Source organism: Chelmon rostratus, chromosome 7, assembly GCF_017976325.1.
Source record: "Chelmon rostratus isolate fCheRos1 chromosome 7, fCheRos1.pri, whole genome shotgun sequence".
Classification (NCBI taxonomy): Eukaryota; Metazoa; Chordata; class Actinopteri; order Chaetodontiformes; family Chaetodontidae; genus Chelmon; species Chelmon rostratus.
Window position 1 is genome coordinate 17,640,538 of NC_055664.1, and position 13,286 is coordinate 17,653,823.

Below are 13,286 nucleotides of genomic sequence, written 5' to 3' on the forward strand. Positions count from 1 at the left end.
CCGAATGCATCTTTCTCTTTCTTGTTATCCCCGTCTCAGTCTGCCCTGCCGATGATTTAATCCTCAACTATTCTGGGGAGGGAGAGGACAACAGGACTGGGACTGCAGAGATGATTGGAGGCTTCGCACACTATACCATGAGAAATGTAATTAAAAACTCCCAGTTAATTGGCTTTTTCCATGATAAAGCACTCGTCTCATACATAACTGAGAGCCTCTCATGGCCACAGGCCTGCCCCATAGGAAAGCAAACATAGTAGCTCATACATTCCCTTTGTTGTGAGCATATTCATAGCTAATCATCTTAAAGGGACAGTTCACCTCAAAATCAGATTTTTTCCACCCTCTTACCTGTATCGTTTTTTTATCCATCTAGATTGTTTTGGTGTGAGTTGCAGAGTTCTGCAGATTCTGGTTGCAGGGATGTCTGCCTTCTCTTGATTATAATGGAACTGGATGGCACTCGGTTTGTGTAATTCAGTTGATAGAAAATATGGTACTTCCTACAAGAAATTGATTACAACAAGGTCTGTGGATTATCTTGAGTAATTGGGTCATGATCTCTGAAAACAGGCACTGCTGTTGAGTTTTTCAAATGGATTTCTTTTTTGGCTCTTTGAGCGACACAAACTGAGTGCCATCTAGTTTCATTATATTCAAGAGCAGCTACAACCAATATCTCCAGAAACCTGCAACTCACACCAAAACACTTAAGGTGAACAAATAGCACCACAGGTATGAGGAAGAGAGTATTTTTGACTTTGGGGTGAACTGTCCCTTTAAGATTAATCTCTATTAGTGGCTGTGACACAACTGCCAGAAAACTGCACTTGATGTCCATAAAGACGACCCATGAGGTTGGCCTTTTAAATATTTCGCTCCACTCAGATGAAACAAACTGCAGCAAAAATGGAAGTTTTCTCTTTTTTCATCCTCTTTTATGATAATTTACCATATTTGTGGTAAAATATTGTTGCTGGCAGTCGATACCACTGAAACACTGAGGTCAACTTAGTCATTTTTGTGTAAATTTGGGGTCTATTAACCTGGAAGGGGTTAACATTTTTTTCTTTCTTTATAGATGGATATTTTATTTCACATTCAGCATTTCAGTTTAATTCCTTGTGTTTGGAGGTGGCTTGGAAGCCCACCTCTGACTTCATATTGTATAAAGTTGTAAAGTTAAATGCATGGACCATATTTTGCTTAGTTAAGTGAATATAAACATCCTGGTTAAGATCCTGAGGTCTTTTACATGCTGAAAGCACAAGATTTAAACACAGTGTCACAATGACCAGGTGCTTCTCCTTAAATCAATATATCTTCTTGTTATGGAGGTAAAGAGTGTTCAGTTAAAGTGTGTTTAACATGTTAAAATCCTCTGTTGGTTGTGTGCTTGTGTCTCTCTCCTGCAGCGACCTCTCCCAACAACAAAAGGTTTCTCTGTGGAGCTTAGCCACAACTATTAGATCTCAAAGTCCACATTACTACCGCCCAGTGGCAGTCACTGGACAGAAAACACACACTCTCCAACACACACACAGCGTCGGCCTCACTCTCCTATTTGCAGACGTTATAAACTCTCCATGTTGTGATTGGCTGGTTTGGGTGCCAAAACTGGCCTGTGCAGGGTTTGACAGCAGCTCAGGGAGGTGTGGACTTCAGGAAGACAAAGGGCACTCGGGGACGTGGAAAAGATATCCACTTGCTGTAGGGGCTACTGTGCTGTGTTCTGCTGTGTATCACCTTACCTTACATAATTGGGTCCATACGAGCACCAAATGGCGCTCGATGTGGCGCCCAACAGAAAGGGAGGGCAGAGTTTACCAGAGGGAGAGGCAGAGGACGTTACTTGTCACCTGTACTGTCCTCCCTCCTTGTTTTTTTTCTGTCTCTGTGGAGGGAAACGGACAAACTGTCTCATCTGCGTCCGAGGGGCTTCGAGCGTCTTCACTTCTTCCTTATTCTCTATAACACAATGGTAATTGGTAGGAGTGGGCGGGTGTGCATCTGGTGCAATAACCCCCCCACCCTTCATCTACCCAGCCCCCGCCCTGTTGAAAGCTCATTAAAAGACCTGCTGTTAATGAGCTAGAGGGATCATAGAACATCATTTTCATTGGGGGTGGGGTTAAGGCCAGAGATGCTGGTGCAGAGGTTTTTATGCCCTTAAAATGGAGTCAGCAATTATCCCAACCCCTTGACACTCCCAACCCACCCCACTCTGCCTCCTAACATGCCCACAAACAATAACCAAACTGCCCACCCTACAACCCCCCTCCTCAATTTTGCATCCTGAGAAACCCCTGTCGCCCGTGTCCCATCACAGCTCGCTGCGCTCATCTCAAAACCTGCAGGGTGACTGACACCAGCTCAAATATATCTACATACACACATAGTACACACACTCACATGCACCCTGCTGGAATTACATTACAGTTTCCAGACAAAGCCGGTAACATCACAAGGATGTAAACAAGGAGTGAGGGTCCCTAATCCAAACACTCACATTAAAAATTAATAACTCAGCGCTGACTGTGGTCCTCAGAGAAGCGACCCACACTGACTAAGACAACATCCTGGTGAGAAAAGATACTTAAAATAGTTTCAGAAGCTTTGTTGTGGGTACCAGAATAAGAACAAAAAAAAAAAAAAAAAGGAAAAGCAACCACAAGCATAAAAAGACAGACGGGAGGGGGTAAAAAAGACTATGATACAAAACATTTCACCTCAATTCTTTATTGAGGCTCCTCAATTACAAAATGGTGTTGAGTTTACAAAGAAGAGTGGTATAGCTTCACAACAGCCAGTGTTCAGCGTAAAGGAGACGATGCTAGCAAAAGTGGAGGCAGGTAATATCAATAATAATAACAATAGTAAGTAAAGCAACAGCAAGAATGTCAATCTATGTACATAATATTATCCCTGAACAGTTACACTGCACTCATTCACAATCATTCATTACACAACACACATGAGACTTTGTTTTCCCTGACATGAATGCAAGTAGAAATCAGACATGGTAGCATCATCACAGTAGTCACAACAAAGCCGGCAGCACTCTACTTGACAGCTTTGTCCTGTTATATTTGTTTATCGTTTATCTTGCGTTTCTGAGCGTAAATCCTCATCACTGAAACATGATGACCTGTCAGACGCATGGCACGGTGGTTACGACTGGCCGAGCCGTGGACACGAGACGACAGGACAGAGGGTTCAAGCAGAAGTGTCACCGGAGGATCCCCCAATATGTACACACAAAAACATTCACAACTCACGCGCTCAAGTGCTCGCTTCCCACGAAACTCCATCAATCAACTGGCTACTCTCAACCCTGTAGTTCAGCAGTGGAACAGCTTCTTGTTTTGTTTTTTTTTTCCAGTTACACACACAACAACCAACATGCAGCATCCATAAATTAGGAATATTTCAAACACAGACAACAAAACAAACAAAAAGAACAGTTTCGAATGGCTGCAAAAACATGCATGAGCTTCAAGCAGTCCGGCACTTTACAAATGTAAACAGTGAAAGAGAGAAATTACCATCACAATAATAGATACAAATAGAGAAAAATAATACACACCCGTTTCACATGTAAGTAAAATTGCAGTTTTTTTAATGCATAGAACCTAATCATGGAAAATAAACGTCAGTAGATGAGACTTTAAAGTCTCCGTATTCACATTTATAAAATTAGAACAAAAGAAAATCCATACATACATACTGTCACAAAGTCAGGAGCACAACCTCGCCGGGCGCTGTGAGCCCTGTAAACATTACGTTCAGTGACAAGTGTTGTGACAACCAAGCGCCTTTAAAAGTCTGAGAAACTGCAGGCAGACAGTGTTTGGATTCATTTCACCTCTGTGTCTGTTCAAACATCTTAAGTCTTTAAAAGTCTTCAAACAAAAAAAAAGAAAAGAAAACCAGCAACAGCTAAGTAGCACAATGTGACCTCTCTCCATCCGCTGATGCTGAAAATATATTAACATCGTTCTATTGCTAGGCTTTTTTTTACTCAATATAATCCCTTCTCTATATTATCTGACAGTTAATATCTGTCTCCACCTGTCCGGTGGGTCACCAGAGAGATAAATCACTTGTGTTTTGCATCCTGCACTGCAACATGGTGATCAGTTTCCTGTGTCGGTGTGGACTGTGGCGGTTCACTTCCTGTTCAAGAGCTCTGGTAATCTCCCTGCTGAATGTCACGGCCTTGTTTTGCTCTGTGGTCTAAAGAACTGTAGGCACTTAGTTTCACCCAGCAGCTTTGCATACAACTGTGCACAACGTGGCTGATGGCTGCTGGGTGCCTCCGTGCTGGCAGAGAGGACGGAGCTGCCTGCTGCTGTCTTCGGCTTTGACTTGACAGTCAGTTCAATGATGGGATGAGTTTTTTTTAATTGATCGGGCGAGTTAAATCCTGTACAGTGCCATTTTACTGTCAATTAGTGAATGAGAACAGCTCTCATGGCGCAGAAGTCAAAGCTAAGCTCACTTCTGCATTGCTCGCAGGTGGCACTATGGCTGGACTCCCAATGTTGTCCCTGTACTCCGCTTGGCTCCGCCCCTCCTCTGCCGCCACGCTTTTCACCACATCGCTCTGCACTTTGCTCTCCATTTCCATCTGATCCAAACTGGCTTCGTCCTCCTCCATTTTCACCACCACCGCTTCTTCTTCAGCTTTTATGGCAGCCAGAGTGTCTGCAGCACTGGCCTGCGCGTACGCGCCGACGCTGGCGTGGCTCAGGCCGTGAACTTTCTTCAGGTGCTTCTCCAGAGTGGCGTACACGGTGAAGGGCACCGCGCACAGCTGGCACAGAAAGGAAGCCTTTGCTCCCTGGGCGCCGTGGGTCTTCATGTGGCGCGTTAACTTTGAACTCTGAGCGCAGGCATAGTTGCAGAGGCCGCAGCGGTAGGGTCTCTCACCTGTGTGGCTGCGGCGGTGTACAGTCAGGTTGCTGCTGTTTCTGAACTGTTTACCACAGTACTCGCAGGCCTCATCTTTCTTCTTCTTACCAGATGAACCGGCCGTAGTACTGTTGCCATTTCCTCCGCTGCCCACACCTCCTGCCACACTCCTCCGTTCATTCTCCCTCTGCCACTCCTGCACGACCTCGCTGACTTTGGCTGAGCTCCACTCTTTCTCCCTCTCCATGATCTCTCCTCTTTCATTCTCCCACTCCCCAACTCCTCGCACTCTGTCGCCCATCTCTGGTCGTTTGGGCGTGCAGTTGCCACTGGCGATGCCGCTCTCACCGCTGCCTCCCGTCTCTCCGCTCTCCAGTGAGCCTTCAGAGGGGCTGGCGCAGGGTGAGGTGTGCTGAGGCTCGCCCGGCCCCTCGGCCTCCTCCTCTCCTCCCTCTCCCCCCTCTCTCTGGCGCTGGTACAGCCTCAGAAGCTCCCTGTCTGACGGTCTAACCTGCGAGGTCAGCAGCATCAGGCCTGAAGCTATGGAGGGGTGCTTGGGCAGGGTCAGGTCTAGCTCGGAGGGACCCTGGGCTCTCATGTCCACGCCAACCATTCCCTTTCCCATGATTCCACCGGGCTGCATTTGAAGCCCCCCTCTCATTCCCTGCCTGCCTGCATCCTCCTCCATCACGACCATCTCCACTGACTCATATCCACTTCCACCACCTCCAGTCACCCTGTGATGGCTCCTTATGTGACGGGCCAGCTGGCCGCTTTGGGCGAAAGCCTCGCCGCAGACTCCACAGTGATAAGGCCTCTCGCAGGTGTGGGTCCGGCGGTGGGCAGACAGGGCGCGCAGGGACTGGAAGTTCTGGTCACACGGCTCACAGTGGAAGTCAGCCTGCAGGGCATTAGTCTGAGGGAAGGGAGAGGCTGCTGGTGGGGAAGAGGACGGAGACAGCATCAGGCCTCCGGGGGAGCTGCCCGCGGTGGTATTATTATTCCCCTCTGCCAGCTCCCTGAGCCGCACTGAAAAGTTCAGAGCCTGCAGGTTACTGGAGGAGGCGGCAGCGTGTGTCTGACGGGAGCGACCGTGGCGCAGGGCGGACGGTTGAAAGGCTGACGCAAGAGCTTGGCTCAGGTGGCGAGGGTCCAGAGTGGCCGCAGCAGGCTTGTGCTCTTTAAGACTTCCTCCTCCACCTCTTATGTCATCCTCCTCGTCCTCTTGGTAGATGCTGAAGGAGTGTGCATGCTGAGCGTGCTGTAAGAGCGCCCATGCAGATTGAAAGACGCCTTCACACTGCTGGCAGGTGAAATAGGAGGGCTCCTCGGGCACTGGAAAACAAAGATGTGCAAAATTGAAATGTCTTGACATCCGCTAGGACTGAACAAATGAGGTGATGTGGTTAGTTACAAGCTGTAAACACAACATCTGACACACACATGGTGAACTTCACATGGATACATTTGTATTTGGAGTTGTGTTTATGTCCATCTGATGATGCTAAGTCCAATATTCACTCTCCTTTTAGTTCTGATCTTTGGTCTTCGCCCACCGCTGCCTAATGCTACAGACGCTAATTTTGTCTGTCTGCCACTTTGTCTTACATGCAGTCTACTGTGGGTCTCTGAAGAAAACAGCTGCCTGCTGAGGCCAAAAACACTACAACAACAGAGGTGAGAGCAAAGCTACAGTTGAAAGTCAGAAGAAGAAGAGTCAAAAGACCTCCACAGAGATCAGAGGAACCGGAGAGTTTAGTGATAGTTATCTATGGTTTCATCACTACAAGCGACCTCTTTCACATACAAGCAGTCATGTGATCCCTTGCTAACATAAAAATATCGATTATATCAGCTTTAAAGTTCCAAAAAGCTGCACGGGAACATGAGCATCAACATGATAAGAGCCAAATCTAGCAGAGGAGCGGCACAGAAAGATTGATGCGGACTCAAATGAGTGTAAGGTGAGGAGGGGGGTCAGGTGACGAAGAGCAAGACGAGGAAAAGCCGCGTGGAGAAAAGGAATGGAGAAACGGAGCTGAAAGGCCGACAGAGAGGCGAGCCGTGTCGCAAAGTACATCTGGAGATATTTTTATATGTGGATAGCTTTGTCTCCTAACCGAGAGCCGCTCTCCAATTAAGCTGCAAATTGCTAATTAGCAGAACGTAGAAAACGAACGCTTTATGCAAATCAGGCACTGACTCAGCCTGCTTGACAAATGAGGCCTTTCTGCATAAATCAAAATTGGAGAGAAGATCCCCAAATTGAGGGGGAAAACAGTTCTTTTTTTCTTCTTCTTCTTTTTTGGAGAGGTTCAAAGCGGACTCTGGTATAAGCCTCTTTCATGTTTCCTCAAGTCAAATCCTTCTGTATGTTACTGGAGGGGGGGAGGAGAGTGAAGATGAAAAAGAGAGCAACTGTTTCTTTCTCTTTCTCCCCTTCTCCCGCCCTCCCTCTGTCTGGAGACAAGAGGAGCCGTAGTGTTCATGTCCTTTAACCTAGCCTGAGGAGAAACCCAGCAGAAGTTGAGATACTTCTTTTAAAAATAGGGTGAAGAGTGAGAGCAGAAAAAAGAGGAAAAGAGAGAGAGAGGGGGAGAGAGAGAGATAGGTAGGTCAGGGCTCAGGAGATAAAAAGAAAATGAGATAAAAAGATTATAATGTAGTACGGGGGGCCAAGAGACGCCACAAAAATATGTCACCCCCTTTGGATTGTACTTGAGACCCATCCTCCAACCCCGACTCTCCTCACCCCTTTTCCCCCCTCAAAACCTTCCAAATCTTTCCCTGAGGGGGGCAGTGAGGGGTTGGGGGGGGGGGGGGGGGGGGGGGGGGGGGGGCTTTTGTCTCGGGGTCCTGGAGTGAAACACAATACCCAGCCGGTTTCTCTTTCCTTCCCTCTCTCCCCTCTCACTCCTCGCTTTTTTTTTTTTTTTTTGTAAGGATTCCCATTTGGCCCGGGGTAGCACTTGAATATTAAGCAGAAGCAATAACTACTAATTAAAAATGCAGATTGGCTGGGAGCACTAACGAGCAGCAGGCAGAATCTCTTTTCCCTTGAGAGGCAGAGGGAGGAGAAAAGAGAGGAGGAGGAGGTGGTGGGAAGGGGGGGATTGAAAGAGGGCAAAGCGAAAGTGTGTTGAAGATGGGGGGAAGAAATGAGGAGGGGGGAGATGTTGGAGATGAGGAAAAAAAACAAACAAGGAGAATAAATAAAAAGGAATGAGACAGATGCACGCGGCTCTTCAGTAATCCATCCCGCTCCCTCTTCTACCCCCTTTTCTCCTCCGTCCTCGCCGCTTCTCTCCTCAACGCAGAAAAAAAGATGGAGGGCCTTTCTGTTGCGGGATAACTGCTCTTTCACTCTCAGTCATCTCAGAAGCTTCAGTTTCCCTCCCACGATACGCCACTCAAGTAAAACAAGACTTCCTATTACTCTCAAGGCTGCAGGGCGCCCAGTTAAAGCCGCCCTTTGCTACTTCAACGCGAATCAAACTTTATGTCACGAACCATAAAATCCAACCAGATAAAAAACACTAAAAGCTGGTGAATTACAAACTCCAAACAACCCACATTTGCTAATAAAACTTTAATCCAAACTTATCCACTTCTTCATTATTCACAAGCCGTCATGCTCTTTTCCCCCTCACCTCGTGCACATGTTTGGTTTGTTGTATAATCCTGCGGGCACCGAATCGCTAAACTGGTGGCAGCGAGCAAGAGACGGAAAACAGACTAAAGCAGAAAAACAAGAGAGGCTGTGGACAAACGGAAACGGAGCGTGCACCAGTCCCCCGAGCGTTACACAGAGGAAGGAACTGCTAACGTGTGTGTACATGACAGAGAGAGTTTCAAAATATGCAAAAGGGGCACTCACACCTACTGCGAGTGTGTGGCAAGACGCTCTGTCCATCTGCAGTCAGCTACACCCTTCTCCACTCGCACGACCTTCAAATACATCTGACCTTTGCAGCAAAAACACAACAACTCTGCTCCATCTCAGACGCATTGTTAGGCACGAGAAATGAAAATTCTTCAAAAGGATTTTAATGAGAATTCATGAATTGCTGATTGACCCCCACCGTGACATATTCTATTTGGCACGATCATCAGGGTGTCCGCGCTCTCCTTCTCTAAACAAACAAACCCAAAAAAAAAACCCAAAAAAAGGCAGCAGCAGAAAAGGCGTGAAGAAAAAGACCTTTAGGAAAATCAGTGCTAATGCATGGTGCAGATTGCTTAAGACTCAGAAAATGTGGACACAAGAGGAAGAAGGGGGAGACAAGATGCGTGAGATGAAGAAAAAAGGAGGAGATTCCCAGGAGCTCAGGTGGCTCAGCACAGGGCAGAACAGCAGAGGAGCTGCACATGATGCAACGTCCTCCATTACAGTGTCATGACAGCGAGGAGAGCTGCACCAACGGCCTCACATCCGCTCCTCTGTGCCCGCGTCGTACTGGAGCTGCAACCATCACAGCCCTCTACAAAAGACCGGCCTCAGCAGCGCTGACATGCGCTCCTCTGCTGGTTTCGAGAGGACGTGGTTCCAGTCTCTGTTGTCCAGGGGTTGGGGGATGACAGAGAGGGAGAAACATGTTTACCTGGCCATTCCACCTCAGAGACTGACAGTCAGGGAGATGGGAAGGAGCTCTGGAGCACAGTTGCTCCGTGTGGAGACCTTTGGGACCCTCCGAGCACCCTCTGAACGCTCCCGACGCCTATCCTTTCCACACAATTAGCCTGTGCATCACTAACTCACGCAGGTCTGCTAATGGCAACAGCTAGCTAATGAGCTGGACTCGTGAGGTGGTTGAGGGGGGGACAGTTGTTAAACCAAGAGGAGGGCAGTTGGAAAAAAAAAACAATAAAACAAAGCAAAAAACAGAGTCACTAATTAGCAACCTGCCCTCCTTTTTGGCGTCTCCTTCTTCACTCACCTGCTTTGCTGTGCTCCGCCTTCACGCCGGGCTCCTCCCCCCAGGCCCTGTCCCTGGCAGCCCCTCTCCTCAGCTCGATGAAGCCCGGCCCCAGCTCGGCGCTGGCGATGCGCTGCTGTGCTCGGTTGGCAGGCGAGGGGGGTGTGGCGTTGGCGTTGGGGGCCTGGCGTCGGCGGCAGCCGCCCTGTTTGTGCTGGATGAACGCCAGGATGTGGGCGAGGGGGAAGGCCCGGCTGCACTGGCCGCAGGTCAGGAGGTCACGACCCTCGTCGGGAGCCCGGACCTGTGGAGGAGCAGGAGGAGGAGGCTGGTCGTCTGAGGGACCGATGTCATCTGCCATGTCAGTGGCATCTGAGAAACATTTCAAGGGAGGTTCAGTTAGTAACAGATACAACTTTACTTCATTTGAACCTTTTACATTTAACAGAGGCAGCAGAGAAAAACATAACAGAAGCACAAGCACAGTTCATTACACAGGGGTTTAAACACTGTGGCATCTCTTTCCTGAGTCTCTTTTGACAGTAAAGTGAGCATCTTTGGGTTTTGGACATTTGGTCAAACAAATCAAGACATCTGAAGACGTCACCTTGGACTTTGGGAATTTGCAACAGGCATTTTCACACTTTTCTTAAATTCATAGACCAAACAAGTAATTGGGAAAATAATGACCAGATGGGTTGAGAAAACCCCATTTCACTCTCCAATTTTTCACTGTTGTCTTCCTGTGGTGGATGGGTGTGAGTTATCCTCGACACACGACACTGTTTCTGAAAAGGTTCACAGTTTCTCTGAAGCATTTTTCCCTCAGAGGGTAGGTGTCACCAACCTGTAGCCATGTCTCCAAAACACACATTTCTGCTTGGGGAGTTTTTGACTGCGCTCTTACAAATTAACAACCCCGACTGGCACAAATACTGTTCAACGTCAGTGGAACAACAAACAGGCGTGCTGATTGAAAGTGCTAGTTCCAGTTGTGGGCTCTAAAGCAACGAGGCCAATCTGCTCAGCCAATACTGACCACTTCCTTTAACTAACCCAAAACTGGTTCGCTCGCTCTGACTGAGGCTACAGCTGGCTGCAGAGAGGGAGCACAACTGTCCACCTCAGCAGGAACATCCCCCCCCCAGTTAACTAGACCACCATGTGCTGACAAGTGAAATTATTGATCTAAAAAAAAATGCAACACTTCGACCAAGGCTTTCACCTTTCGCTCAAAGTTACTACTTGCCATACCAGCCACAGGCAGCGGGTGTTTCTCAACAGGAAGTGGATGCAATAAAAGAGAAAAAAAAAATGACTGAAGGTGTTTGAGATAAGAGCAGCCTGTGTGTGTGTGCGGACAGGACAGCTCATCTGATTCAACCTTAACAACCTGACAAATCTTGTGTGGTAAGCAGAGAGCAGAAACACCTACAGACAGGAGCAGTGAGGAGTGAAGCAGTGGACACAACTTTAACCAAACCTCTCCTTTCAAAAAAAAAAAAAAAAAGAGTCTCCCAGGTAGAGCTCCTTAAGGAGGAGGAGGGGGGGGGGTCAGTAGACTATTGCTCAACGCGGTCATTGGCACACCTTGATGTCTCGACTGGATCCACCTGCCCGGGCTAGGCCGGCTAACATAGAGGACAGGTACAGACAGTACAGTCTGAAGTCGGATCTCGCCAGTTGTTGCTGAAAAATGTCACCTTTCCTGTTTCAGGGCTGCGCTGTTTGTGCAGACTTGCAAGGCGCGGTCACACACACACACACACGCACACACACACGATTGAGTCAGGGCCTGTGGTCACAGCAGACACGCACCACTGGTCTCCAGAGCGAACTGTAAAAAACACAAATGGGGTTGAAGTTTCTGTCATTTCTTTTCAAACATCTCTTTTCTCTGTGAGCTGCGTCGTTGTCTTCATGTTTGATCAGTCTGAATGGGATCAAACAGAGAGTCTGAATGGGATATATTCTTTTATTATTATTAACATTATTTAATTGTCCCAAATAAATGTTAAAAGCTATATCACTATAAGCCAAGAAGCAGGGTGGACCCAGTCTCCTGTGTGTCCCAGAGGCAGCGCAGGCAAACTGTCCCACAGACCGACAGAGAAACTTGATCATCGTCTAACCTGGAAATATTAATCATCGTGTTCGGACCTGTAGCCTGAAGACAGCGTGCCAATAAACCGGTCCTTCCTCTATGAGCACAAGTGCAGTAATGGTACACATCAGGACAAACATGACGAGAAAATTCTAATCCCTTATTCAAATATTTGCTTATGAAGTCTATAGAAGAGATTAAAAATACATCCATGTTGGCATGATTGAGGTCATCGTACAGACAAAGATAGTTTAAATGCTCCCGGAAAGTGTTGCATTTTTTTTACATGCTTCATAATTAAAAGAACATAATCGTCCATCATGTGGTGCCAGCGCGCATCCAAACCACGCGCGCAGACTTCCACTGAAACAAAGCTGTGACCTGAATTTATCTTAGTTTCACCTAAAACAACATCACGTCCGTCCGACACTCTCAACGCGCCCACATATCGCTGCTCACTCCGGCTTACCTTGAATTGCACTCAGGTGCTGCGGTCTGCTTCCAAGTTTGCGCCTGGACATCGCGTCGAGCGCTCCGCGTCTGGCACCTTTCTGAGTCCCAAACAGGCAAAAAAAAAAAAAAAAATCCTCCAAACACCAAAGACCGTCCAGCTGCTCCTTCTCCGATAAGTTGACCGAAAGCCGAGCGGCGGGGGCAGACTGATAAGACTGGCTGGCCTCTGCCTGGACTCGCACTCAGCACTGAAGGCTGCGTTCAAGTTCACGCTTCTTCCCCCGCTGCGAGCGGAGGGCAAAAGGGGGCATGGGCGACTGTAGGCACCGCCCGCCCCGCTCCACGACCCTGACCCCGCCCTCTTCGGGTAACACGCTCCCTGAAGACGCTCTTGTGTCACTTTATAGGCTTTTTAATTTATGTATATATATATATATATATATATATATATATATATATATATATATATATATATATATATATACACACACTCCTTTTCAATTCGGACCTGTGTTTCAATCAATAATTTCACATCCGATAGTGGAAATCAACATTTAGTTCCTCCTACGCAGCTCCGAGGAACTACCTCTTTGGTTTTCTACAGGTGTCTCCGAAACCAAACTGGAACCAGAGGAACATTCATTTCTCCTTTTCTTGTTGAGCAGCTGTGACTGATAAACGGCGGTAAATACTGCAAACAGCCAGAAAAAATGCCTCACAGGTCGCAGAATGACAGTGAAGTGACAGGAAGCCGCAGTGAAGCGTCTCTGGCTGCAGAGCTGAGATTTGTCGCCACCTCCTGTTGAAAATAAGAAACTGCCGCCCTCTGAAAAAATGACGGGAACTAAGAGGTCTCGATCACAGAGCGTGTTATTTAAGGTATGCAGACCAAATGCTAA

The 13,286-nt window shown here is 47.6% G+C and overlaps 1 protein-coding gene across 1 annotated transcript; it reads right to left on the reverse strand.

The window, feature by feature from the left end:
• Positions 1–2,723: 2,723 nt before the first annotated feature.
• znf296 (zinc finger protein 296) lies at positions 2,724–12,665 on the reverse strand. The gene is made up of 3 exons (XM_041941137.1): positions 12,404–12,665; positions 9,852–10,202; positions 2,724–6,249 (listed from the first exon to the last, which is right to left on the reverse strand). Exons 1-3 carry the CDS (start codon positions 12,453–12,455, stop codon positions 4,472–4,474), a joined length of 2,181 nt encoding a protein of 726 aa, XP_041797071.1. The 5' UTR covers positions 12,456–12,665; the 3' UTR covers positions 2,724–4,471.
• Between the last annotated feature and the right edge of the window lie 621 nt (positions 12,666–13,286).